This window comes from Thalassophryne amazonica, chromosome 13, assembly GCF_902500255.1.
Source record: "Thalassophryne amazonica chromosome 13, fThaAma1.1, whole genome shotgun sequence".
In the NCBI taxonomy this organism is placed as follows: Eukaryota; Metazoa; Chordata; class Actinopteri; order Batrachoidiformes; family Batrachoididae; genus Thalassophryne; species Thalassophryne amazonica.
The window spans coordinates 30,051,874-30,078,679 of record NC_047115.1 but is presented as its reverse complement, the minus strand read 5'-3'; the positions used below and the strand labels follow the sequence as shown (position 1 = coordinate 30,078,679).

Sequence of the window (26,806 nt, the reverse complement as noted above, 5' to 3'; positions counted from 1 at the left end):
AGATGGGACCTGATTATTCAAAACCTTATAAGTAAGAAGAAGAATTTTAAATTCTATTCTAGAATTAACAGGAAGCCAATGAAGAGAGGCCAATATGGGTGAGATATGCTCTCTCCTTCCAGTCCCCGTCAGTACTCTAGTATGCACTTCATGTCATAGTGTGAATAGGCCCTTAATGTTTGTTTCATTTTTGACTTCTGGAGTGTTACAAAATTCTAACACTAGACATTTTCGACCTGAAGTTTGTGTTTCTACTTGCACACAGACTTTTGGGATTCTGAGGATTGCACAAAATGACCCCTTTAATTCATGGAAGCTGCCACGTCAGTGCACAGAACTGCGCTCTTATTTCCACTGCAGTATTGATAATGAGGATTTATTATGGCACAGTTGACAAAGAATGTAATGTGCATGCGTTAGTGGGAGGGATTATCCACCAAGTAGGGCAAGTGTCTGAGGCTAAGGACGGCGATTCCATCCAGCCGAGTTCATTTCAGTCATCCGGCTCGCCGCGCAAACGGAACCACAATTCGGCGCAGTTTATTCGTCGCAGCCACCACTTTTTTTTTTTTTAAAGAAAAAAATAAATAAACTAATAAATATGGTGAAGTACACACGACAGCACGACGAGCTGAAAGCTGAAGAGGTCCTGTCCGAGTCGGACGCGTCCGTGGACCAGCAGGATTTCACGGAGATGTCCGACTGCTCGTTCGACGACGTTCTGTACGACAAATGTCCTGCAATGGACCGAATCGGCACTTTTATGAAGAACGTGCAAGTGCTGCTCGACGCTGCCAGCTACATAGAAAATATCGAGAAAAACAGCGGAAGTAAGTACACAGGAGCTTTCTCTCCATATTAATGTGCCGTGCAGACAACAATAGAGGCGACAAAAGACGTGCAGCGGGCAAACTGTGGCCCGACTGCCTCAAATCCATCCCAACCTGCTTTTTTTGAAAAATTCATCCAACAATTAGAAATTAGCATTTAATAAAAAAAACAAAACTTAATTGTAAATCAATGCGAATTATTTTGTTTCCTTCTTGCAAAAAATACCATCCAGCTTAACGATCTACTCTCGTGTACAGCCTTCTGAGCACCATTTATATAATAATATTTTAGCTAACCTTACATCTTTTATATTTAAGGTTTTGATGTCTCCTATTTCCGCCTTACGACACGCTATAGCCCCTTTAAAAAAAAAAAGGATCGAGAAAATAATGTGCAAACTCAAATTATATCCAATAATTCAACGTGTCATTCTGCCAACGGCGTGCGCAAATAGTAAATTATATGTTTTTGTTTTTTTTTTTCTCGAAGTCAAATGGGTTCATTTTTAAAGCCCTCAGCAGTCGCTTTGGTGAGCATCGTGCGCTTCCTTGTATGTGTTGTTCACATGGTTTGCACATGGAACAAATTGGAGGGTTTTCATTGGTCCGCATATGACGTCAAATGTTACTGGGAAGGAGGGTTCATGGTATTTGTAGGCATCGACATTACCGCTGCATCTACCGTTTGTATGCTGATGCATTTTCTTCAATAAAGATAAAATGAAACTTGTAGGTCATTTTTAAATATTTTATGGTGGTGATAATTTGCGCTTTTAAGCCTTTTGAAAATTAGACAGTTTTTAAGATATTTAACCTGTGTGTCAAAAACACCACAACTGTCCTCGATTTCTTGGATATTAAATAAACTTTTTTTTTTTTTTTTGGTTTTTATTCATTTTTTAATATCGTCTATGATGATATTGTGTAGAAGAATTTATTTTTTAATTCATTTTGTGTATTAATTCTGGAATGTGGTTCAGTGTTCTTCATAGTCTTTATTGTCATTGTTGGGAGGGGGCAACAAAATTGCACTGCACAGTGCAAAAAGAAAAACAAGACATTTTATACACCACCAAAAAATTGTTTATATATATATATATATATATATATATATATATATATATATATATATATATATATAACAAGTGTGTGTGTGTGTGTGTACACACATACTGTATGCAAATTGGGTCAAAAATTTGCGCTATCTAATCTGATGGTGTCGGGGAAGAGGCCATGAAACCTGATGTCTCAGTTGCCTAGCATCACTGCAAATCACCTTATCTTAAATAATTTAGTGTTGGGATTAAGATAAGGGTTAGGGTATAATTTTTCTGGTGGAGATTTGAAAAATGCTTTTGACTTCCGGACCATGTCATTGCACCCTTCTGGAAGATTTGCACTGGAGTAATTTTCAGATGTGGTCCAGGCCCAATTCTGAAATTGGGGAAAATTCAGAATTTTTTACTTTTTTATTTTTGCACTCCCTAAATCAGTGGTCACCAGTCCTGCTCCTGCAGATCACCTGCCCTGCATGTTTTCCCCAACTCTCCTGTCTTTGCCCACTGCTATTTAACTAAGTCAGGTGTGCTCAGCCCATCAAAATCTAGAAAACTAGCAATCACCAGACATGATAAATCAGCTTTGATAGCAGCAGGGAGACCTTTAAAACATGCAGGGCGGGTGAACTCCAGGAACAGGGCTGGTGACCCCTGCCTTAAACTGAGTGCCATTTTCTGGAAAGGCATCATGCTCTTCCAGTGTAAGAATGACCATCTGAACCTGATATCTCAGCTGCCTAGAAACATTGTAAATTATGTGATCTTAAATGTTTTATGGTTAGGATAAGGGTTTGGGTTACATTTTTCTTCCAGGTGATGGCTCTGTGCACTTCTGGAAGTGTTGCACTGGAGCAGATTTCTGATATGATCCAATTCCAGAATATATCCTATTCACATCTTCTTCTTCTTTGTCTTTCGGCTGTTCCCATTAGGGGTCGCCACAGCAGATCGATCGTTTCCATCTCACCCTGTCCTCTGTATCTTCCTCTGTCACACCAATCACCTGCATGTCCTCTCTCAGCACATCCATGAACCTCCTCTTTGGTCTCCCTCTTCTCCTCCTGCCTGGTGGCTCCATCCTCAGCATCCTTCTTCTCCTCTCTGACTTTGTCTCCAAAACGTCCCGCCTGAGCTGTCCCTCTGATATGTTCATTCCTAATCTTGTCCATTCTTGTCACTCCCAAAGAGAATCTCAACATCTTCAGCTCTGCCACCTCCAGCTCTGCCTCCTGTCTTTTTGTTAGTGCCACTGTCTCTAAACCATACAACATAGCTGGTCTCACTACTGCTTTGTAAACTTTCCCCTTCACTCTTGCTGATATTCTTCGGTCACAAATCACTCCTGCCACCTTTCTCCACCCACTCCACCCTGCCTGCACTCTCTTCTTCACCTCTCTACCACACTCTCCATTACTTTGAACAGTTGACCCCAAATATTTAAACTCATCTACTTTCACCACTTCTACTCCTTGTAACTACACTATTCCACTGGGCTCCCTCTCATTCACACACATGTACTCAGTCTTACTTCTACTGACTTTCATTCCCCTTCTCTCCAAAGCATATCTCCACTTCTCCAGACTAGACTCAACTTGCTCTCTACTCTCACTACAGATCACAATGTCATCTGCAAACATCATAGTCCACGGGGACTCCTGTCTGATCTCATCTGTCAACCTGTCCATCACAACTGCAAACAAGAAAGGACTCAGAGCTGATCCTTGGTGTAATCCCACCTCCACCTTGAATGAGTCTGTCATTCCGACTGCGCATCTCACCGCTGTCACACTATTCTTGTACATGTCCTGCACTACCCTAACATACTTCTCTGCCACTCCAGACTTCCTCAAACAATGCCACAACTCTTCTCTTGGCACCCTATCATAAGCTTTTTCTAAGTCCACAAACACACAATGTAACTCTTTCTGTCCTTCTCTGTACTTTTCCAACAGTATTCTCAGAGCAAACATTGCATCTGTAGTGCTCTTTCTCGGCATGAAACCATATTGCTGCTCACAGATCTTCACCTGTTTTTCTAAGCCTAGCTTCTACTACTCTTTCCCATAACTTCATGCTGTGGCTGATCAGCTTTATGCCTCTGTAGTTACTGTAGCTCTGCACATCACCCTTGTTCTTGAAAATAGGAACCAGCACACTTCGTCTCCACTCCACAGGCATCCTATTCACATACTGTATGTAAATTTTAAATGTGTGTTCCATACAGTATATGAATTGGAACAGGGGAAGGTTTTTCTTTTTTTTTTAACAATTACTAAATTGGCACGTTGCCCTTCCAGTGTCAGAACAAGACTCTGAACCTAATGTCTCAGCTGCCGAGCATCTTAGAAATTACTTGATCTTCCAGTGCATCAGAAAATTATATTCACAGTGCTTCACTTTTTTCCAAAATTTGTTTTGTTACAGCCTTATTCCAAAATGGATGAAATTATTATTTTTTCCTTAAAATTCTACACACAATACCCCATAATGACAATGTGAAAAAGTTAGTTTCTTGTTTGTTGTTTAGATTTTTGCAAATGTATTAAAAACAAAAACAACTACAAACTAGAATGGGGTCACTGACGCCATAACATCTACACGCTGTGGAATCATTGAACCTAAAAAAGTCTAACAATGATGTTTGCTCAGTAGTAAAAAAAAAGTTTCATCTGCTGTGACTGGATAGCATGTATCCTTAGCGCTTGGCATCACAGTTTATTGCAACTTGCACCTTTCTTAGAAGCTACTGTCATCTGAGCACTGATATTGATATTGCATATGCTTATAGACAAAAAACGAATAAGAGACAAAATTCAATTTATTATTCAACTAAACTGCAAATATATGAATTTTTAACATTTATGAAACACTTCTCTAAACAAGGCCATAGGGTCACTGACCCTAAAGAGATTCCCTCCTTGGCACAGTGATCTATTTCTTTTTGTCTCTTTCTCTAAAATTGTATATAATAATCATTAGATTATTAATATATAAACAAAAATAAATTTAAGAAATATTACAATTTGAAAACAAATGCACCTGAACATGATGACAGCTGCAACTGCTTAATGCTAACTTTTAACACTGAAAATGCCATAGACATGCTAACGCATTAGCATCGGGATCCGGATCGTGATCCGGATCACCAGTAAAATGTAATCACTTGTTCCTCTTGTCATTTCCAACCACTCCACAAAATTTCATCAAAATCCATTCAAAACCTTTTGAGTTATCCTGCTGACAAACAAACAAACGTGACCAAAAACATAACCTCCTTGGCGGAGGTAAAAAAAAAACCCCTAAGAAATCACGTGTACATAAGTATTCACAGCCTTTGCCATGAAGCTCAAAATCAAATTCAGGTGCATCCTTTTTCCACTAGTCATCCTTGAGGTATTTCTGCAGCTTAACTGGAGTCCACCTGGGGTAAATTTGGATGATTTGGAAAGACACACACCTGTCTACCTTTAAGGTCCCACAGTTGACAGTGCATGTCAGAGCACAAACCAAGCATGAAGCCAAATCAATTGTCTGTAGACCTCTGAGACAGGATTGTCTTGAGGCAAAAATCTGGGGAAGGGTACAGAAACATTTCTGTTGCTTTGAAGGTCCCAATTAGAACAGTGGCCACCATCATCCATAAATGGAAGAAGTTAAGATCCACCAGGACTCTTCCTAGAGCTGGACGCCCGTCTAAACTGAGTGATTCAGGGGAGAAAGACCTTAGTCAGGGAGGTGACCAAGTACCCGATGGTCACTCTGTCAGAGCTCCAGCATTCCTCTGTGGAGAGAGGAGAACTTTCCAGAAAGACAACCATCTCTGCAGCAATCCACCAATCAGGCCTGGGTGGTAGAGTGGCCGGACGGAAGCCCCTCCTTAGTAAAAGGCACATGGCAGCCCCCCTGGAGTTTGCCGAAAGGCATGTGAAGGACTTTCAGACCATAAGAAATAAAATTCTCTGGTCTGATGAGACAAAGATTGAACTCTTTGGTGTGAATGCCAGGTGTCATGTTTGGAGGAAACCAGTCACCATCCCTACAGTGAAGCATGGTGGTGGCAGCATCATGCTGTGGGGATGTTTTTCAGTGGCAGGAACTGGGAGACTAGTCAGGATTGGGGGAAAGATGAATGCAGCAATGTACAGAGACATCCTGGATGAAAACCTGCTCCAGAGCGCTCTTAACCTCAGACTGGGGCGACGGTTCATCTTTCAGCAGGACAATGACCCTAAGCACACAGCCAAGATAAAGGAATAGCTTCAGGACAACTCTGTGAATGTCCTTTAGTGGCCCAGCTAGAGCCAAGACTTGAATCCGAATGAACATCTCTGGAGAGATCTGAAAATGGCTGTGCACCAACGCTCCCCATCCAACCTGATGGAGCTTGAGAGGTGCTGCAAAGAGGAATGGACAAAACTGCCCAAAGATAGGTGCACCAAGCTTGTGGCATCATATTCAAGAAGATTTGAGGCTGTAATTGCTGCCAAAAGGTGCATCAACAAAATATTGAGCCAAGGGTGTGAATACTTATGTACAAGTGATTTCTTATTTTTTTTTTATTTTTAATAAATTTGCAAAAATTAAAAAAAAAAAACTTTTCATGTTGTCATTATGGGGTGTTGTGGGTAGAATTTACTTCAATTTGGAATAAGGCTGTAGCATAACAAAATCTGAAAATAGTTTAGTGCTGTGAATACTTTCTGGATGCACTGAAAATGATTTGGGGTTAAGATTACAATGTGTTAGGGTTTAATTTTTTTGAAATGTGATTGATTGCAGCACATTGATTAAACAATACCATGCCTTTTAATCCTCTTTATTGATTTCTTTTTTTAATCTGCAGAATGTGAGCATGGGTATGCTTCAACGTACCCTTCTACCCAGAATGCACTTCAACAGAAACAGCGTAAACTGAAGACTAGGAAAATGGACAATATTCTCAACAGGTAGGTTAAATGGCGCAGAAAATGTTTTTAAAAAAGACTGGAGGAGAGGTGAATGTAACGCTTATCTTTTAAATTGAGATATGAAAACCAGTCCTGGTCATAATTATTGGAACATTTGAATTTTAAGTCCAGAATTTAAAAGATATTTAGAAATAAATACAAATGTACCTTTTTTTTTTTTTTTTTTTTTTTTGGTATTCAGGATATTTCAGGATATACACTCAAGGCCCCTGGGCAAGGTCCTTAATTTCCATTTTCTCCCGGTTTGTAGCCAGCACCTTGCATGGCAGCACCCTGAGATTGGTGTTGATGTGAATTGGTGAATGTGAGGCATCATTCTAAAGCGCTTTGAACTTCTGATGCAGATGGAAAAGCACTATAAAATTCTTTTTTTTCCCATTTACCATATAATGCATGTGTGACAATTATTGGTACAATGTAATGAATTTACAATAAATCATCACTTTTGCTTCCATTTTTTTCAGAGGACGGATCCATGAACATTTCCATATCACTGAGTATGTTTTGGACTTAATTTATGTCAAGTCATTCATTTTCTATACCCACTTACTCCTATCAAGGATCACGGGGTGGGGGTGGGGGTGAGCACCTGGAGGGAACCCTCACAAACACGAGGAGAACATGCAAACTCCATCCAGTTGCTGTGAGGCAGTAGTGCTCACCACTATGACACCGTGCCATCCTCATTTATGTTACTATAAAATACAAACAGGTTGGGACTGTATGGTAAATCTACATATAGTAGACAGTTCTCAAAAACTGAGTGACCAGGCAAGGAGGAGACTCATGAGGGAAGCCACCAAAACGCTTTTGGGAATATGATTAGAGAAACTGGGCAGCATGATGGCTTTGTGGTTGCCTCACAGTGAGAAAGTCCCAAGTTCGCTTTTATGTGTGGAGTTTGCATGTTCATTTTGGGGATACAAAATGCAAAACATGCACAATGCACAATTTCTCCAATCACGGCCACAGAAGCCTGTAACTTCTTCTGGGTTGTCTGGGTGTCTTGGTGGCTTTCCTCACTCTTCTCCTTCTTGCACAGTCACTCAGTTTTTGAGAACTGTCTACTCCACACAGATTTACCATAGAGTGCCATATTGTTTGTATTTCTTCATCACTGATGTAAATAAAGTTCAAGACATATTCAGTGACTTGGAAATGTTCATGTATCTATCCCCCCTGACTTGTCTGAAGAAAACTGGCAATTAAACTGATTATTTACAGGTATTATACCAAGGGGATCCATTACTTATCTTTGGGCAGTTTTGCCCATTCCTCTTTGCAACACCTCTTAAGCTCCATCAGGTTGGATGGGGAGCGTCGGTGCACAGCCATTTTCAGATCTCTCCAGAGATGTTCAGTCAGATTCAGGTCTGGGCTCTGGCTGGGCCACACAAGGACATTCACAAAGTTGTCCTGAAGCTACTCCTTTGATATCTTGGCTGTGTGCTTAGGGTCACTGTCCTGCTGAAAGATGAACCGTCGGCCCAGTCTGAGGTCAAGAGCGCTCTGGAGCAGGTTTTCATCCAGGATGTTTCTGTACATTGCTGCATTCATCTTTCCCTCAATCCTGACTAGTCTCCCAGTATCTAATGCTGAAAAACATCCCCACAGCATGATGCTGCCATCACCACGCTTCACTGTAGGGATGGTGCCTGACATTCACACCAAAGAGTTTAGTCTTTGTCTCATCAGACCAGAGAATTTTGTTTTGTCATGGTCTGAGAGTCCTTCAGCTGCCTTTTGACTGCCATGTGCCTTTTAATAAGGAGTGGCTTTTGTCTGGATGGTTCTCCTCTATCCACAGAGGAATGCTGGAGCTCTGACTGAGTGACCAATGGGTTCTTGGTCACCTCCCTGACTAAGGCCCTTCTCCCCCCAATTACTCAATTTAGATGGGCAGCCAGCTCTAGGTAGGGTCCTAGTGGATTGGAACTTATTCCATTTATGGATGATGGAGGCCACTGTGCTTATTGAACCTTCAAAGCAGAAATGTTTCTGTACCCTTCCCCATATTTGTGCCTCGAGACAATCCTGTATGGGAGGTCAACAGACATTTCCTTTGGCTTCATGCTTGGGTTGTGCTCTGGCATGTTCTGTCAACTGTGGGACCTTATATGTAGACAGGTGTGTGCCTTTCCAAATCATGTCCAGTCAACTAAATTTACCCCAGGTAGACTCCAATTAAGATGTAGAAACATCTCAATGATGATCAGTGGAAACAGGATGCACCTGAGCTCAATTTTGAGTTTCATGGAAAAGGATGTGAATACTTACAGTATGTACATGTGATTTCTTAGTTTTTTTATTTTTAAGAAATTTGCAAAAATATAAAAATAAAAAAAACAACCTTTTTTTGCATTGTCATTATGGGGTATTGTGTGTAGAATTTTTAGGAAAAAAAATTAATTTCATCCATTTTGGAATAAGGCTGTAAAATAACAAAATGTGGAAAAAGTGAAGCGCTGTGAATACTTTCCGGATGCACTGTAACCACCTTAGACTTTTTTGACACAAGTCCTTATCTGTACTTCTGGGGAGGTGATGGTCTTGTGGTTAAGCGTTGGACTTGAGACCAGAGGATCTTTGGCTCAAATCCCAGCCTGATCAGAAAATCACTAAGGGCCCTTGGGCAAGGTCCTTAATCCCCTAGTTGCTCCCGGTGTGTAGTGAGTGTCTTGTATGGCAGCACCCTGACATCAGGGTGAATGTGAGGCATTATTGTAAAGTGCTTTGAGCGTCTGATGTGATGGAAAAGTGCTATATAAATGCAGTCGATTTACCATTTTACTCCTGCTTGCTCTGTGTTTGTGTGACAAATTCAAATATATATATGTGTGTGTGTGTGTGTGTGTGTGCACGCACGCATATGACAAGAGTGTGAGACAGACAGAACTATGCAAAGATTCAATAATTAAACCCCTCTGCTCTACCTCCTTTCAAAAAAGGACTCAAATCAGTGTGCTTTTTTTTTTTTCACCTTCATCTATATATTTTTGGCTACAAACTCAAATATCAGTTTTAATATCAGACATTTTAATATCATTATACACTCAACAAAAATATAAACGCAGCACTTTTGGTTTTGCTCCCATTTTGTATGAGATGAACTCAAAGATCTAAAACTTTTTCCACATACACAATATCACCATTTCCGTCAAATATTGTTCACAAACCAGTCTAAATCTGTGATAGTGAGCAATTCTCCTTTGCTGAGATAATCCATCCCACCTCACAGGTGTGCCATATCAAGATGCTGATTAGACACCATGATTAGTGCACAGGTGTGCCTTAGACTGCCCACAATAAAGGCCACTCTGAAAGGTGCAGTTTTGTTTTATTGGGGGGGATACCAGTCAGTATCTGGTGTGACCACCATTTGCCTCATGCAGTGCAACACATCTCCTTTGCATCATCCGTGAAGAGAACACCTCTCCAACGTGCCAAACGCCAGCGAATGTGAGCATTTGCCCACTCAAGTCGGTTACGACGATGAACTGGAGTCAGGTTGAGACCCCGATGAGGCCGACGAGCATGCAGATGAGCTTCCCTGAGACGGTTTCTGACAGTTTGTGCAGAAATTCTTTGGTTATGCAAACTGATTGTTTCAGCAGCTGTCCGAGTGGCTGGTCTCAGACGATCTTGGAGGTGAACATGCTGGATGTGGAGGTCCTGGGCTGGTGTGGTTACACGTGGTCTGCGGTTGTGAGGCTGGTTGGATGTACTGCCAAATTCTCTGAAACACCTTTGGAGATGGCTTATGGTAGAGAAATGAACATTCAATACACGAGCAACAGCTCTGGTTGACATTCCTGCTGTCAGCATGCCAATTGCACGCTCCCTCAAATCTTGCGACATCTGTGGCATTGTGCTGTGTGATAAAACTGCACCTTTCAGAGTGGCCTTTTATTGTGGGCAGTCTAAGGCACACCTGTGCACTAATCATGGTGTCTAATCAGCATCTTGATATGGCACACCTGTGAGGTGGGATGGATTATCTCAGCAAAGGAGAAGTGCTCACTATCACAGATTTAGGCTGGTTTGTGAACAATATTTGAGGGAAATGGTGATATTGTGTATGTGGAATAAGTTTTAGATCTTTGAGTTCATCTCATACAAAATGGGAGCAAAACCAAAAGTGTTGCGTTTATATTTTTGTTGAGTATATTTATGCAGATTGCAGTATTGCACCTTTATTCCTGATAAAGTTTTTCCTTGCTTACAGTAACAGATTTTGCATGGCTAACACTGATCATTTCTGTGTTTATCTTTTCAACAGATCAGCGCACAATGAACTGGAAAAAAACAGGTGAGCAACAAGATTAAAGACGTCATTTGAATTGACAGAAGGTTCAGTACAAAATGCCTGAGATAAGAAATTTATAAAAAGAAGATAAAGTGCAAATTGTTTGCTGATAATTTTCAAATTGTGCTCCAGTGTCAACGTGGTACAAATGCATGTGACGGTAAGTTCAAATCGTGGTCATGCAAACGTCATACAGCCAGATCGGGGGGATGTGGGCTTGCTGTGGTAAATGAGGTCCAGTGGGACTTTATCTGAGGAGCCAGCTGTCTCAACAAGCTGATAAACCACAAGAATTCTGCAGTCCGCCTTGTTTCTGTATCTCCGCACTGAGGGCCTGTAAGCGACTTTAATGCAGAGCAGTAAAAAAAAAAGGGGGTTTTGTTTGTTGGAGAACACATGGCTAGGCATTTTTTCAAGGCAAATCAAAAGGTCGTGTGATCTCGCATCTGTTCCTGGAGGAGATTTCCTCAGTCACCAAAGAGGAACCTCCTGTTTCCAGGTTACAGGACTCCTTCCTGAGAGATTCTCCACCGCAAACCCAAGAGCACCGCGTTCACACGCGGCAAGATAAATGCACCATCGCTTTAAGTAGGAAAGAAAGGACAGGTCCTGTTTATACGGTGGCTGAGAGAGGCCACAGCACTTCCGAATCCAGGAAACACAAATTAAAAATATATAAAAAAAAATTCCTACATCTTGCATTGAGAAGATGCAAAGACAGAACACACAAACAAACATAACCTACATCACATGTAACACTTTAACGTATCTGTTGCAAATCATGCAACACACACACACACACAAAAACAGACACACTGCAAAGTTACACAACCCGGTGGAAGTGCTCACATACAAAACCACCAAAAACCACCACAACACAAGGGAAGTACTAAGAACACAAAATGTGGTTTCTGCCCTCAGGACTTTAATGACGTCTGCTGCTCCTTTGGGCACAAACCTCTTTTTGTGTTCTTAGTACTTCCCTTGTGTTGTGGTGGTTTTTGGTGGTTTTGTGTACACCATCTAAATTTTGAGGGGATGGGTTATATTTGTTTGTTTCCTTTGTGTTTGCCAACATTTTCTCAATTTGCACGTTTTGATGTAACCAGTGATGGGTGGAGCTAATAGAGTTAGCGTCAATAACCTCTAATCCGCTAACTAAAAAGTGATAACGCTAAACCGAAAAAGCGTTGAGAAATTTCACTGACGCTACCGCTCACACTCATGAGTTTAGTTATGTTGGATATATCAGTATACCTATGGGTTTATATTTTATTTTGTTATATTTTAGTATTAAATAATCATTTTATTTAAAGGGTTATATTTTTAGCTTGCTAGGGGCTTAATTGTGTAAAACTAGTTTTTGCGCTGAGAACAAAATAATTGGGTCAGGTTGCTTTCAGTTTCGTTTTCCCGCAGGTTTTGGGCAAGGGCTGGGCCTCTCTCGATGCTCACGGGAGACCAATAATGGAAGGAAGTCGTGAAATAAGGTCCGCTTTTTTGTCACGCCCGTGATGTGTTCTATAAAAACAGTTTTAGTATTTTGTTCAGAGTTCTGAACAAATGGATCTCCTGCAAGAGAGAAGTTCTTCAGAGTCCGGTCCTGTTTTTTGCAGTGACTTTGAATAAATTTATCTGAAAAATAGTTTGACTTTGTACTTTGTAAGGGACAGTATTACAATAAGAACTGGGTAGAATTAACAGTTATGTCAAGGATTAGAATTGTAATCAAATGCATGTGGATACTGTGTGGTGGCTGTGTGGATATGTGGGTGATGTTAGCAATTAGCTGTCTGTACAGCTCTATTAGCATAATATACAGCCAACATTCACTATTAAACACCAGTTTAATAGTTTGTGTTTAATAATGAGAAATTTTGCTACAGTATTCTGTCAGAACCAGTCGGATCACCAAAGTCTTCATGGATTTGTGTCCACCCGGAAAGCAATGTTGGAAGAAAGAGAAACTAAAGATGAGGCCGTTAATGCTAACGCAACAGAAATACTTAACTACAAGTCTTTTCATCACAAATTTAAGCTCACTGGCTATAAAATGGGACAGCTGGAACTTTTTTGTGTATGCAGGAAAAACATACAGGACTGTTGTGTTATGAAAATTAAACATGGCTTAAATTGATGATGCTGGGAGATGCTAACAGGCTAGCACTGCAGGATGCACAGCTAACTGCTCGGTGGGAAATTACTCCAGGAAGAGCAGGGGAAGAATTCATATGCATACAAAAAATAACTGGTGCACAAATAGAAACGCAAAGGAGAAACACCATTCTCTGAAATTGGAATATTTTTCAAATAAAATGTCCCCTGTGACATTCGTACAAAAGATATAAAAGGTCCAACAGTAACATGTATGGTTTGATTGTTAAACTTTATTTAAAAACTGTTAGCAGACTTACAGTTTACAGAACTAAATTCAGAAATTTAGAAGAATGGCTTTCAGTCATTTGAAAAGGTAATCCATTAACGAAAACTTTAGTTTCCCTAATAATCATTTAGTGGATTATGCAACTGCTTGTTGTAAAATTGGCGTTTGTTTTTTTTTTTTTTTTTGTTTTTTTTTTGGAGGGGGGGTGTATTTTATTTGCTAATGTCTTAATTTAGAATTGTTGTCACTTCTCGAGGCCACCATACTTTTATTTTGAATTTAAATGTCCAGTTATTTATGTTGACACTCTTGTCATATGCAGTGAGAGTACAGAGGCTTTTCAGGAGGAAGGCGTGTCTTGAATGCAAAATGGCGGTCAGTGCAGAAAGGAGACGCGGCATCACGTTTTGACCTACATTTTATTTGAATGCATAGCAAGTGCCCTTTGTCAGTTTGTGCGCCCAATCACAGCACAGGCCCAGAGGCCTTGGCAGGTCCAAAATAGAGTTTTTGTGTGACTGCTGTGGACCCAGACCAATGCATGTGTGACTGCAAAAGGGTCCATTGATGTGCCAATCACCAAAATGGACAAATGCATCAGTAACCTGCATCACCTTATGGATTGATATCATCATTTGATCAGGACTAATCACATATATGTTTGTCTTGATTGCTGTATGACTAATTAGATCAGGAGGAAATGTTATTTGAATTGATTGAGGAGAAGGACGTCAGTATGAAAAAGGGTTTGTTTTTTGGTCTGCTTTCACAGTAAGCAAATGAACGTGCGCTGTCAATAAAACCAGTGGCTGGTGAATAATCTTACATAAAGCTGATTATGTCATCCACGCTGCCTCTAAAGAGAAATGGCTTTTTGTCATTGTGTGTCTGCTCCCACAGACGAGCACATCTCCGCTTGTGTTTGGAGAGGTTAAAGTCCCTCATCCCTCTGGGACCAGACTGCAGTCGGCACACCACGCTGGGACTGCTCAACAAGGCCAAAGCACATATCAAGGTGTGGTAAGATAAGATAATCCTTTATTAGTCCCACGATGGGGAAATTTGTGATGTTACAGAAGCAAAGTGATAGTTACAGAACAACTGTGCAAAATAGGCTAAGTAACAGGTAAGAGAAATAAGTATCAAAAACATGTAAGGCAAGTACTATGCAGGAATAACAACGATATACACAGTTATTCTAATCCAATTACATTGTTTCCGCAAATCTGATTGGTTAAATCGTGTGAGATTTCAGGCCATAAACTAGAAGCACTCGGAGAGCGTAAACCTCTGCCAAGGCCATAGGGTCAATGACGTCACATTGAATACCCTTTGGCAAAGAGACTTATTCCACATTGTTTCACGCATCTACCGTCAGGTTTCAGATTCAGTGGTTAAACCCTTAGATCATCAGCAAATGTATTTATAAAGAGAAACTGCATGAACTGCACATTTTTTTTTTTTATTTTCTAATGAGTTTATTCAGTAAGGAGGAACAAATGCTAAATTATTGTTGTGTCCTAACTTAATTTTTGTTCAGCCTTTGTGACCCGTCTTCATGAAGTCAGATGCAAAAATGTTGAAATTGGCCCTATCTTGCAATGATAAAGAATCCTTAAAAAAAATTACTGGATCTGGATCATGTTCTGGATCATTACCAGAATTTAATGACTTGTAAGTTAAGCCAAGATACATCCCTGGTAAAAAAAAAAAAAAAATTCATTGAAATCTGTTGAGGATTTTTTGAGTAATCTTGCTAACAAACCAACCAACCAACAAATAGACACAACCGAAAACATAACCTCCTTGGTGGAGGTAAATATCGAGTAGACGGTGGCAAAATATTCAACCGTTTCACATATGATGTATAACTCTGCGCCCTGACCGCGTTGCTGAGCAGGTGTCAATCATGGCGCTGTCAGCTGAGAGCGACGGAAACTAGTACAGCGACGATGCTGAAATGCGTGGATTTAACTGGATTGATTGATGGATTTAACTCAATGCAGGTGATGAGATGGAGAAATCTGTGGGTCTGCTCACAGAATTTCGACTTTGGCAAGAAGCTTACCATAGCTGTTGCTATGATAAACTTTGACGAGCCGACCACACCCTTTCACCATTCGCTGACCAAATTACTTACAGGAAAATAAACCGTGCAAACGATGGAATTGGATTAGAATGGGAATAACCCTGTTGTGTCTGATGATTTGCGGAGGTTCATGCTGGATTACTGTCGCAAATATCCGTTTTATCTCAAAACTCAATTTGCATGAACGTCCGCAAATCATCAGACACAGGGTTACTCCCTAATTTACAAGCAGAAATAAAAAAAAATCTCAACCATTAAAATGAACGTTTGGTAATATTGCACATGAATGATAAAGTAACAAGAGCAATTAGAGATTTCTGACATCCGCCAATCCGGATCCAGACCATCTCCAAAATTCAGTGGAGTCTTCCATGCCCGCATATCTATCTGTGGTGCAAATATGGTGAGAATCCTGGAAGTGGTTTTGACGTAATCCTTCAAAGACTCTATAAAGTGAAATCTTGATCTAGAATCTGGATTCAGATCTGGATCACCTCCAAAATTTAATGGAGTCTTCCATGCCCTAATATGTATCTGTGGTCAAAATTTCGTCAAAATCCGTGCAGTAGTTTTGATGTAATCCTGCTAAAAGTCAGACAGACAGACAAATAAATAAACACAGATGATTTTATTACATCATTGGCGGACTTGTTAGTTGTTAAAGAACTATTGCAGGTGACAGCAGAGTTGTACATGAAGTCTGCAGTGCAGAGGGTGAAGAGAAGTGGAGCCAAGACGGTTCCTTGTGGTCCCACCATGCCACAGACAACCATGTCAGAAACGTAGTCCCTCGTCTTGTCCCTCAGAAGCACAGGGTGTATGGTCTTCAAAGCACTGGAGAAATTAAAAAACCATGATTCTCACAGTGCTCCCAGGCTTTTCCGGATGAGAGAGAGCTCTATGTTGGAGAAAGATGACAGCATCGTCCACTCCGATGCCAAGCTGGTACCCAAACTGAAATGGATCCATTGATGATTTCACCAGGGTGCAGAGATGTCCAAGGACCTTTTCTTCTCAACTGGTACCACACAGGAGGTTTTCCACAGCTGAGGCACTCTCCCAAGTTTCAGGCTCATATTGGAGATGTGCTCCACTATCCTGCACAGCTGGTCTGCACAGGATTTGAGGAGCCTGGAGCTGATGCCGTCAGGACCAGCTGCCTTCTTCACCTCGAGCTTCCTGAGCTCATTTCACACCTGGGTTACTGAGAAGGACAGGCAGGAAGGTGGAGTGGTGGGACTATTGGCAGGAGGAGCAGCAGGGAGTGGTTGTGAGCTGGGAATTGTGTGGAGGTTTTGGATTTGTAGTGTGCTTGCTCTAGGGGTTGGTAAGGTTAGACCTTACTCGTGTGAAGCGCCTTTGTTGTGATATGGCACTATATAAATGAAGTAAATTGAACTGTTATATCCTCATCATTTGTGGCTCGGAATTAATGTTGGATATTGTCAAAGTATAAATATTTAGGTACATGTGTGCTACAAGGTAAAGCGACCGTTATTTAAAGGAGACACACTTTACAAATTTAGCTTTTATCTGCTTTTAACATGAATATACGGTTTTGGAGTTAGTGATAAATATCCCCCAAATCCAACAACTGTAATGCTCAGTGATGAACAATGAAGCCAGTGTGGAAGTGCCACTAACTGCAGTTCTTCAAATGGCCACTTGAGACTGGCTGCAAAAGTGAGTCAATCCCAATGTTAAGGATTCAAGGATTCAAAAGAATTTTATTGTCATATGCACAAAGGAACATGTTCCCTGCACAATGAAATGTGTCTACTGCATTTAACCCATCCTAATTGCCAGTTAAGGAGTAGAAGTCGCCATTAGGCGCCCGGGGACCAGCTCCAGATGTACAGGGTCCAACTTTACACAAGAATTGTTTACAGCCTGGTTGTTGTTGTTGTTATCCATTCGGCTGCTCCTGTTTTTGTTTGGGGTCGCCATAGCGGATACAGCCAGATCCGCACTGGTATTTGGCACAAGTTTTACGCCTGATGCAACTCCAGTGTTACCTGGAGAAACACACACAGCTGCTGGTGTTCCAAAGAGGTCTCCCATCCAAGTACTAACTGGATCCTGCACTGCTTAGCTTCTGACATCTGACGGGATCAGGCTAACACAGAGCAGACCGGCTGCGTTTACAGCCCGGTACAAAACAATAATAATAATAAAAAAATTAGTCTCTATAGCTCGTTTCCCTGTTTATGATGAGTAGAGGGGCGAATGTTTGTATAACTCATCAGTTTAAACTTCATCAATCTAAAATCTTGCATGATTAGAGGCGTGGTCAATTTGAGTGACAGCTTACCGTTCAGCTGGCCAGTCGCTAGCAGCCTGCTAACTCCTTTCTGTGCATTTTAACACAAATATCTGAGATAATATGGCTTTTATTTGTACAAACTGTCCATCAAAGAACACTTGATGGCTCAATTTTAATGTTAGAAATGTAGTTTGTTCTTTTTAAACTGTTACTTTCAGATTGACACACAGCTCTTGGGGGCCTAGTCACAGAAACGTTTAACTTTGCTAGTAGAAAAACAAAAAGAGAACAAAATCAACGCGTCCATTACTTGTAGTCGTAGGCAGTATAAACGTTCCTGTTTGGACTTGACGCTCTGCTCACAATTTAATACTTTGATACCAGCTCAGAATGGGAAAGTTACGCTGTGCTAACTATGCTAACAACAGGGGTTCTTCTTCTGGGCTTTTTTTTTTGTATTGCACTTTATGCTACTCCATGCGGTGTAGACACTTCTAATGACATTTTCACCTGTTCAGTGTTGACAAAAAGCAATTTACTGAGTTTTTAGCTTGTTCCATCCAGTCACATTATATTGCCGGTTAGCCTGTGACTATGTTCTAAATTAATCATGTGCGTATTCAGCTTTTGTCCCGTGGAAAAAGACGGCCACCAAAATGTCCAAAAATGGAGTATAGGTTGATAAAACCCAGGGTTACAGCACTTGTTTCCCCTCACACTTTGGCAGTGTTTGCTTTTTGCAGGAATGCAGCCACGCTTAGTTCTTAATGTTTCACAGTGGTGGGCACAGATAACCAGAAAATTAACTTCGATAACAGATAATAAGATAACTGAAAAGTTATCTTTGATAAAGATAAACTGATAAACCACCCAAAAATGTATCGGAAGTTACAGATAATCAATAACCGATAAATTCCGGTGTTGTCTATGGGACATTTGCAGTTACTAAAGAGCTGAAATTGATTTTTACACAATCGCTTTTGAAAGCATCAAAAGCAGTAAAAGACCTAAAGAATAACCAAGAATGTTTGACCATGCTGCCCTCTGCAGGAAACAGCACAGACAAATCCTGAGAGCACCCACAAAATCAACTTTTTACTAATCATAATAATTTTTCTTTCAACATTCTGCCCCTTCTGGAAGCTCTTGTTTACAACAGCGCTCCCACCACAGAGGCACACCAAGAGCAGCCATAAAACCAGCTCCCTATCAATTTCAACACTCCGGTCAGGCGGAGGTCTTGAAAAATAAAGTCATAACAACTTATGGGTTTTTGAAAATACTGATAGAATAACTCCATTAATGTCAATTCTGTCATTTGTACAATGTTAAAATATAACATATATCTTTTAATGTTGAATAAGGCAGTAATTCTGAGGTTTTGTAACAAACACAGACCGCAAAGCATTCTGGGTAAAAGTGCTAAACAGTGATTGGTTCAGTAATCCATTATGTAAACCAACACGTTAATGTGACATATGTCGTGTGTTGGTTTAAAGATAAATGTGCTTTTGTAAAATATTCCATTTTTATTTGTAAAAACAGGCATTTTTACGGAGCCCTGGAAGTGTCATCGCAATTGCATGTTTTAAAACTTTTATGATGTTGTAAAACGTGCACTCAATATTAGTAAGTAAATTTATTTATATAGTGCCTTTCATAGACATAAGGCCATGTACACACGTTGTCGGGTATTTGTAAAACCAAATATCTTACCCTTTCAGTTTGGGGAAAAAATGTCATCCACACTACGTCGTTTAAAAAAAAAAATCCATCCACATCGAACCGTATAAATGTGTTGTAATTAGTCTGCCAAACCTTTGGGTGGCGGTACTGATTAAAATTCTATCCAGTCAGGAGCCTTATTCTCTTGTCGTTACTTCCACAAAAACTAAAAACATGGCGCCAACCTCGTTCGTGTGGACCGTTAAGGAGTCGGAATTACTTCTAACCGTAGTTTTAGAATACAAAGTTAACAAATATATGCACACAAAAAGCACCTGGACAATGGACAATAACAACACTTTGAGAGCAGCCAGGTACCCAGACGTTTAATACTGCCATGAACACTCCTGGCCAGTAGATGGCAGTAGCGGCCTTGAAAAAATGTCAAACAAAATTCCAGATAATCCGTGTCTGCTACATTTAAGATGTGTGGAATTTAACAAATGCAAATACACTAACGTCTATAAACTCAGAGAATATGTTCACGAGAGTTTTAGGCACTAGAGTTTAATGCTGTTATCTGTGGACCCTGAACAGAGTGTCTGAAATGCATTTGTCCTGTCGTGAACGTCTCAGATTACCTTATGCTACCCATAATGCATTGCTGCCTGGCACAGCATGTGCTCACAAAACCTTAAAAATTAGCACATTACTTTAAAACGAAAACATATATCTGATATTTTCACTTTATAAACTTCAGACATGACAATAATTTTAAATAACTTGTCTAAAATGACTTAACTTGTCTAAAACCATAAGTTAAACATGTATGCCTCTGGATGACTTGGTGACATTGCAATTATATTAGAATGGTGGTAAAGGAAATGACTTTTTTTTTTTGGTCACCAGTTCTCCTTTGCTTACAGACAATAGAGTGGTTTCTGTTTGCAGAGGGTAGAACAACATGCCTATTAGGAAACTTTTAACAGGTAGGTCTCAACAGCTTTAACAGATTTGAAAATGTTTTGACTGTTCATCTTAGTTTAGTACGTTATCGGTCTAAAAGTTATTGGACAGTAATTCATCGGAAGATAATTAGTCCATGGGGTGTGCAGCCAGTACATTCTGAGTGCCGGTCCCAAGCCCGGATAAATGAGGAGGGTTGCGTCAGGAAGGGCATCCGGCGTAAAACAAGCCAACCCAACTATGCAGACTCAGAATCGAATTCCCATACCGGATCGGTCGCGGCCCGGGTTAACAACGTCCACCACCAGTGCTATTGCCCAACAGGGTGCCGGTGGAAATTGGGCTACTGCTGGGCGAAGACGACGACGAAGAAGAGGAGGAAAACGTTGCCACGAACAGCGGGAGAAGAAGAAAACTAGAAGGGTGGAAATGAGAGTGGGGACTTTGAATGTTGGTAGTATGACTGGTAAAGGGAGAGAGCTGGCTGATATGATGGAGAGGAGAAAGGTAGACATATTGTGTGTGCAAGAGACCAAGTGGAAGGGAAGTAAGCACAGGAGCATCGGCGGTGGGTACAAGTTGTTGTACCATGGTGAGGACAGGAAGAGAAATGGTGTTGGGGTCATTTTAAAGGAAGAGTATGTTAAAAGTGTGTTGGAGGTTAAGCGAGTGTCTGACAGGGTGATGAGTGTGAAGTTGGAAATTGAAGGGGTGATGATGAATATCATCAGTGCATATGCCCCACAGGTAGGTTGTGAGATGAAGGAGAAAGAAGATTTCTGGAATGTGTTAGATGAGGTGGTGGAGAGTGTGCCCAAGCATGAAAGAGTGGTGATAGGAGCAGACTTCAATGGGCATGTTGGTGAAGGGAACAGAGGTGATGAGGAAGTAATGGGTAGACATGGTATCAAGGATAGGAATGGGGAAGGACAGATGGTAGTTGATTTTGCAAAAAGGATGGAAATGGCTGTGGTGAATACCTACTTTAAGAAAAGGAAGGAGCACAGGGTAACATATAAGAGTGGAGGAAGGTGCACACAGGTGGACTACATTCTTTATAGGAGATGCAAGCTAAAAGAAATCACAGACTGTAAGGTGGTAGCAGGAGAGAGTGTCACTAGACAGCATAGGATGGTTGTTTGTAGGATGACTTTAGAGGTAAAGAAGAAGAAGAGAGTGAGAGCTCAACAAAGGATCAGATGGTGGAAGCTGAAGGAGGAAGACTATTGTGTGAAATTTAGCAAGCAGGTGAGAGAAGCACTAGTTGGAGGGGAAGCAGTTTTGGACAACTGGAAAAGTACTGCAGATGTGGTGAGGGAGACAGCTAGGGCAATACTGGGTATGACATCTGGACAGTGGAAGGAAGACAAGGAGACTTGGTGGTGGAATGAAAAGGTCCAGGAAAGCATAAGGAGAAAGAGGTTGGCGAAAAAGTTTTGGGATAGTTGGAGACATGAAGAAAGTAGACAGGAGTACAAGGAGATGCGGCGTAAGGTGAGAAGAGAAGTGGCAAAAGCAAAGGAAAAGGCATATTGCGAGCTGTACAAGAAGTTGAATAGTAAGGAAGGAGAAAAGGACTTGTACCGATTGGCCAGACAAAGGGACAGAGCTGGAAAGGATGTGCAGCAGGTTAGGGTGGTAAAAGATGCACATGGTAATGTGCTGACAAGTGAGGAGTGTGTGTTGAGAAGGTGGAGGGAATATTTTGAAGAGTTGATGAATAAAGAAAATGAGTGAGAGAAAAGGCTGGATATGTGGTGAGAGTAAATCAGGAAGTAAAAGAGATTAGCAAGGAAGTAGTGAGGGCTGCTATGAAGAGGATGAAGAGTGGAAAGGCAGTTGGTCCAGATGACATTCCAGTGGAGGCATGGAAATGTCTAGGAGAGATGGCAGTAGAGTTTCTAACCAGATTGTTTAATAAAATCTTGGAAAGTGAGAGGATGCCTGAGGAGTGGAGACGAAGTGTGCTGGTTCCTATTTTCAAGAACAAGGGTGATGTGCAGAGCTGCAATAACTACAGAGGCATAAAGCTGATCAGCCACAGCATGAAGTTATGGGAAAGAGTAGTAGAAGCTAGGCTTAGAAAACAGGTGAAGATCTGTGAGCAGCAATATGGTTTCATGCCGAGAAAGAGCACTACAGATGCAATGTTTGCTCTGAGAATACTGTTGGAAAAGTACAGAGAAGGACAGAAAGAGTTACATTGTGTGACATTGTGATCTGTAGTGAGAGTAGAGAGCAAGTTGAGTCTAGTCTGGAGAGGTGGAGATATGCTTTGGAGAGAAGGGGAATGAAAGTCAGTAGAAGCAAGACTGAGTACATGTGTGAATGAGAGGGAGCCCAGTGGAATAGTGCAGTTACAAGGAGTAGAAGTGGTGAAAGTAGATGAATTTAAATATTTGGGGTCAACTGTTCAAAGTAATGGAGAGTGTGGTAGAGAGGTGAAGAAGAGAGTGCAGGCAGGGTGGAGTGGGTGGAGAAAGGTGGCAGGAGTGATTTGTGACCGAAGAATATCAGCAAGAGTGAAGAGGAAAGTTTACAAAACAGTAGTGAGACCAGCTATGTTGTACGGCTTAGAGACGGTGGCACTAACAAAAAGACAGGAAGCAGAGCTGGAGGTGGCAGAGCTGAAGATGTTGAGATTCTCTTTGGGAGTGACAAGAATGGACAAGATTAGGAATGAACATATCAGAGGGACAGCTCAGGTGGGACGGTTTGGGGACAAAGTCAGAGAGGCGAGATTGAGATGGTTTGGACATGTGCAGAGGAGTGACCCAGTGTGTATAGGGAGAAGGATGCTGAGGATGGAGCCGCCAGGCAGGAGGAGAAGAGGGAGACCAAAGAGGAGGTTCATGGATGTGCTGAGAGAGGACATGCAGGTGGTTGGTGTGACAGAGGAAGATACAGAGGACAGGGTGAGATGGAAATGATTGATCTGCTGTGGCGACCCCTAACGGGAACAGCCGAAAGACAAAGAAGAAGAATGGTTTTTAAAAAGATAATCCGATAATGAAAACATTATCTTCGATAATTATCTGTTATCGGATTATCGGAAGTGTGCCCACCACTGATGTTTCATGACCTTCACACTTGGCAAAAAAGTCTTGACAAAATCATCTCTGTCTGAATTAGCCCAGTCTCACCGTAAATGGTTAGAATTATTAGAGGAGACTGACAACAGGCACAAACTGTCCTGCTGTCTCAAAATGTCCAATATTCTTCACTTTACCACTCCAGGTTAAGCCAGAATGTATTTTTTTTTTTTTTTTTGTGAGAATGTGAGTTTGGATGCTGCCGCATTGAAAAGCAGCTGTAATCTGGGAACAATCCTGAAAAGAGTCTGAGAATTTTGTCACAGTAGTCTATCAGGGATACTGATGACATCAACTGCTGCCTTTGGAAATGCCCAGTCAAAGTCCAGGAAAGGTGTTCTGTGAAAGCAGCTCTTGTATTGTTGTAACCAGACACAACTACACACAGCAGAGGTGAGTCATGTGCAGCCAGCATTCAGTTTGTGGTTACAAAAGAACAAACTCAGTTTAAGTCATTGTTTGTAAGGCAAGACAGTGGTTGTACCTCTGCAAGCATTCAGTCCTTCACCCTTTAGAATCAATTCTTGGTCAGCAACACTCGTGATGGTTCATTTTGGTTTAAGGGTAGCATCAAATATTTTCTTCCAGGGTGTTTGAGCTGTAATGCAAATGTCTCAAACGGCAAAAAAAATCAACATGAGAGTCACAAAACAAGTATGTGCCAATGCATACTTCATACTACATACTTCAGTATTATTCATGGGTGAAGACTGTGTGGTCCTAGTTCATAAAATTGTATTACTTTTCAACACGAGGGGGCAAATTAACTGGAATTGTTGGCCCCATTAAACACATCACCATGTCTTCCTTTTGATATGAACAATGTGCTAAATCACAGGTGTTACAAAGGTTTCAAAGTGTTCTGGACAGTTTTTCACATTTGCCATCACTAATTTTAAAGCCTGTCAAATGAGGAGCGTCACGTGCATGATGAGGGAGCTTCAGTTATGGCATTTTTGCCATGTGGTGCATTTCTGTGGGCACGATGCAGCACACAGGTGCTTGTTGAGATCCCCAGTGGCTGGAGAAGGCCAAATGAAGATCCCTGCTTCACCTGGCCATGGCAAATGAATAGTTACATTCGAGAAGTGACAATGAGCTGGTTGTCTGCCTGGGTGGTTTTCCATCCAGGATTCAAGGTAGTTCCTTGGTGTGGTAGATGCAGCAATGTACAGCACCAGCGCATGCCCATCCCCAGCCAAACGGTCTATCCATTCTTTAATAATGGCTTTACTTTCCCACTGTGTTGTATTTGCCCTTGTAATGGGCATCAGGTTTCTCCCTGCAGTTGCTAGCTTGTTAGGTGATGCACACACGAAGGCAGGTAGCCGTTACAAATTATCCCTAATCCATTCATTGCAGAACAGGTAGTCCATGGGCCAAGCAGGCTTTTGGTACCACTTAATGGGACTAAACATTTACAATCCAGCCTCACATACCATGGCCTACACACATACACACACACAAAAAAAATCGCATCACCCCATAGTGACAGCTGTAGCCACTTAGGGGTGAATGAAGGATTACATAGGGCACAGGGGCCAACATTTAAAAATGCTCCACTCATGTGCAGAAGTATATAACATGATTTGTCTGATCATAAAAATTCCAAAAAGGATCGTTTGGCCTATCTATGATGCAATTTTATTGAGTTATGGGGTAAAAACAGCAAACATGGTGACAAGTCATTTTCAGTATGTACAGGGGTCAAAAGTGCAGATTATTGGTTGAGCTAATGATATGATTAACAAATGGAGTAGTTTTAACTGTGCTGAATGCTTGGTCTCTAAAGTCTCTAAAGTAATGGTCAAAGTTAACAGTCCAATGGATTCTTTGACATACTGTGTGACATGTTACCCAGTAATGGGATAATTAAGCATAACAAACTCAACCAATGCTTATAAGTCCATAACATACGGTTAATATGATCAGATCACTTTTAAATGTTGAACCCTTTTACACAGGGATACTTATTCAGAATTATCCCAGTCCATCCAGCTGTAAATGGGCATCAGCCTTGGTTGGAGAAGTAACCTAAGATGGACTGACATCCTGTCTCTGGGAGGTCATAGTCTCAATCTTCATCAAGCTATGGTATCCAGGGATAAGCTCTGACTCGATGGTCCTTAGAGCCAGATTGTCAAACATGAGGATTTTCTTGTTTTTGTGTTTTATTCAAATGACATTTATTCTGAGTTTCTGCACATTATGGCATACTTGTATCAACTGCTTTGAAACAGCATTAAATGTAGTTTAATCCAAGAAGTGTCTTATTTTCTCACAGGCCTTAAACTGCATAGTGATAGAATGACATTGTGTAAAACAAGTGGGTACGTAGGTAGACTCAGATGAGGAGTAGCACTTACAGTAGTGTTCAGAATAATAGTAGTGCTATGTGACTAAAAAGATTAATCCAGGTTGTGAGTATATTTCTTATTGTTACATGGGAAACAAGGTACCAGTAGATTCAGTAGATTCTCACAAATCCAACAAGACCAAGCATTCATGATATGCACACTCTCAAGGCTATGAAATTGGGCTATTAGTAAAAAAAAAAAAAGTAGAAAAGGGGGTGTTCACAATAATAGTAGCATCTGCTGTTGACGCTACAAACTCAAAACTACTATGTTCAAACTGCTTTTTTAGCAATCCTGTGAATCACTAAACTCGTATTTAGTTGTATAACCACAGGTTTTCATGATTTCTTCACATCTGCGAGGCATTAATGTTGTTGGTTTGGAACCAAGATTTTGTCCATTTACTAGTGTGCTTGGTGTCATTGTCTTGTTGAAACACCCATTTCAAGGGCATGTCCTCTTCAGCATAAGGCAACATGACCTCTTCAAGTATTTTGACATATCCAAACTGATCCATGATACCTGGTATGCGATATATAGGCTCAACACCATAGTAGGAGAAACATGCCCATATCATGATGCTTGCACCACCATGCTTCAGTGTCTTCACTGGGAACTGTGGCTTGAATTCAGAGTTTGGGGGTCATCTCACAAACTGTCTGTGGTCCTTGGACCCAAAAAGAACAATTTTACTCTCATCAGTCCACAAAATATTCCTCCATTTCTCTTTAGGCCAGTTGATGTGTTCTTTAGCAAATTGTAACCTCTTCTGCACGTCTTTTATTTAACAGATGGACTTTGCGGGGGATTCTTGCAAAAATTAGCTTCAC

The 26,806-nt window shown here is 41.0% G+C and overlaps 1 protein-coding gene across 1 annotated transcript in view; it reads left to right on the top strand.

Moving 5' to 3' along the window:
• The first annotated feature begins 384 nt into the window (after positions 1 to 384).
• LOC117523377 (max-interacting protein 1-like) overlaps positions 385 to 26,806 on the top strand; it is a 30,619-nt gene continuing 4,197 nt past the window's right edge. The window contains exons 1-4 of the mRNA XM_034184882.1: positions 385 to 830; positions 6,732 to 6,834; positions 11,135 to 11,164; positions 14,445 to 14,559. Coding sequence (XP_034040773.1) covers positions 602 to 830; positions 6,732 to 6,834; positions 11,135 to 11,164; positions 14,445 to 14,559 — 477 coding nt within the window. The 5' untranslated portion in view covers positions 385 to 601. The remainder of the gene's footprint in view (positions 831 to 6,731; positions 6,835 to 11,134; positions 11,165 to 14,444; positions 14,560 to 26,806) is intronic.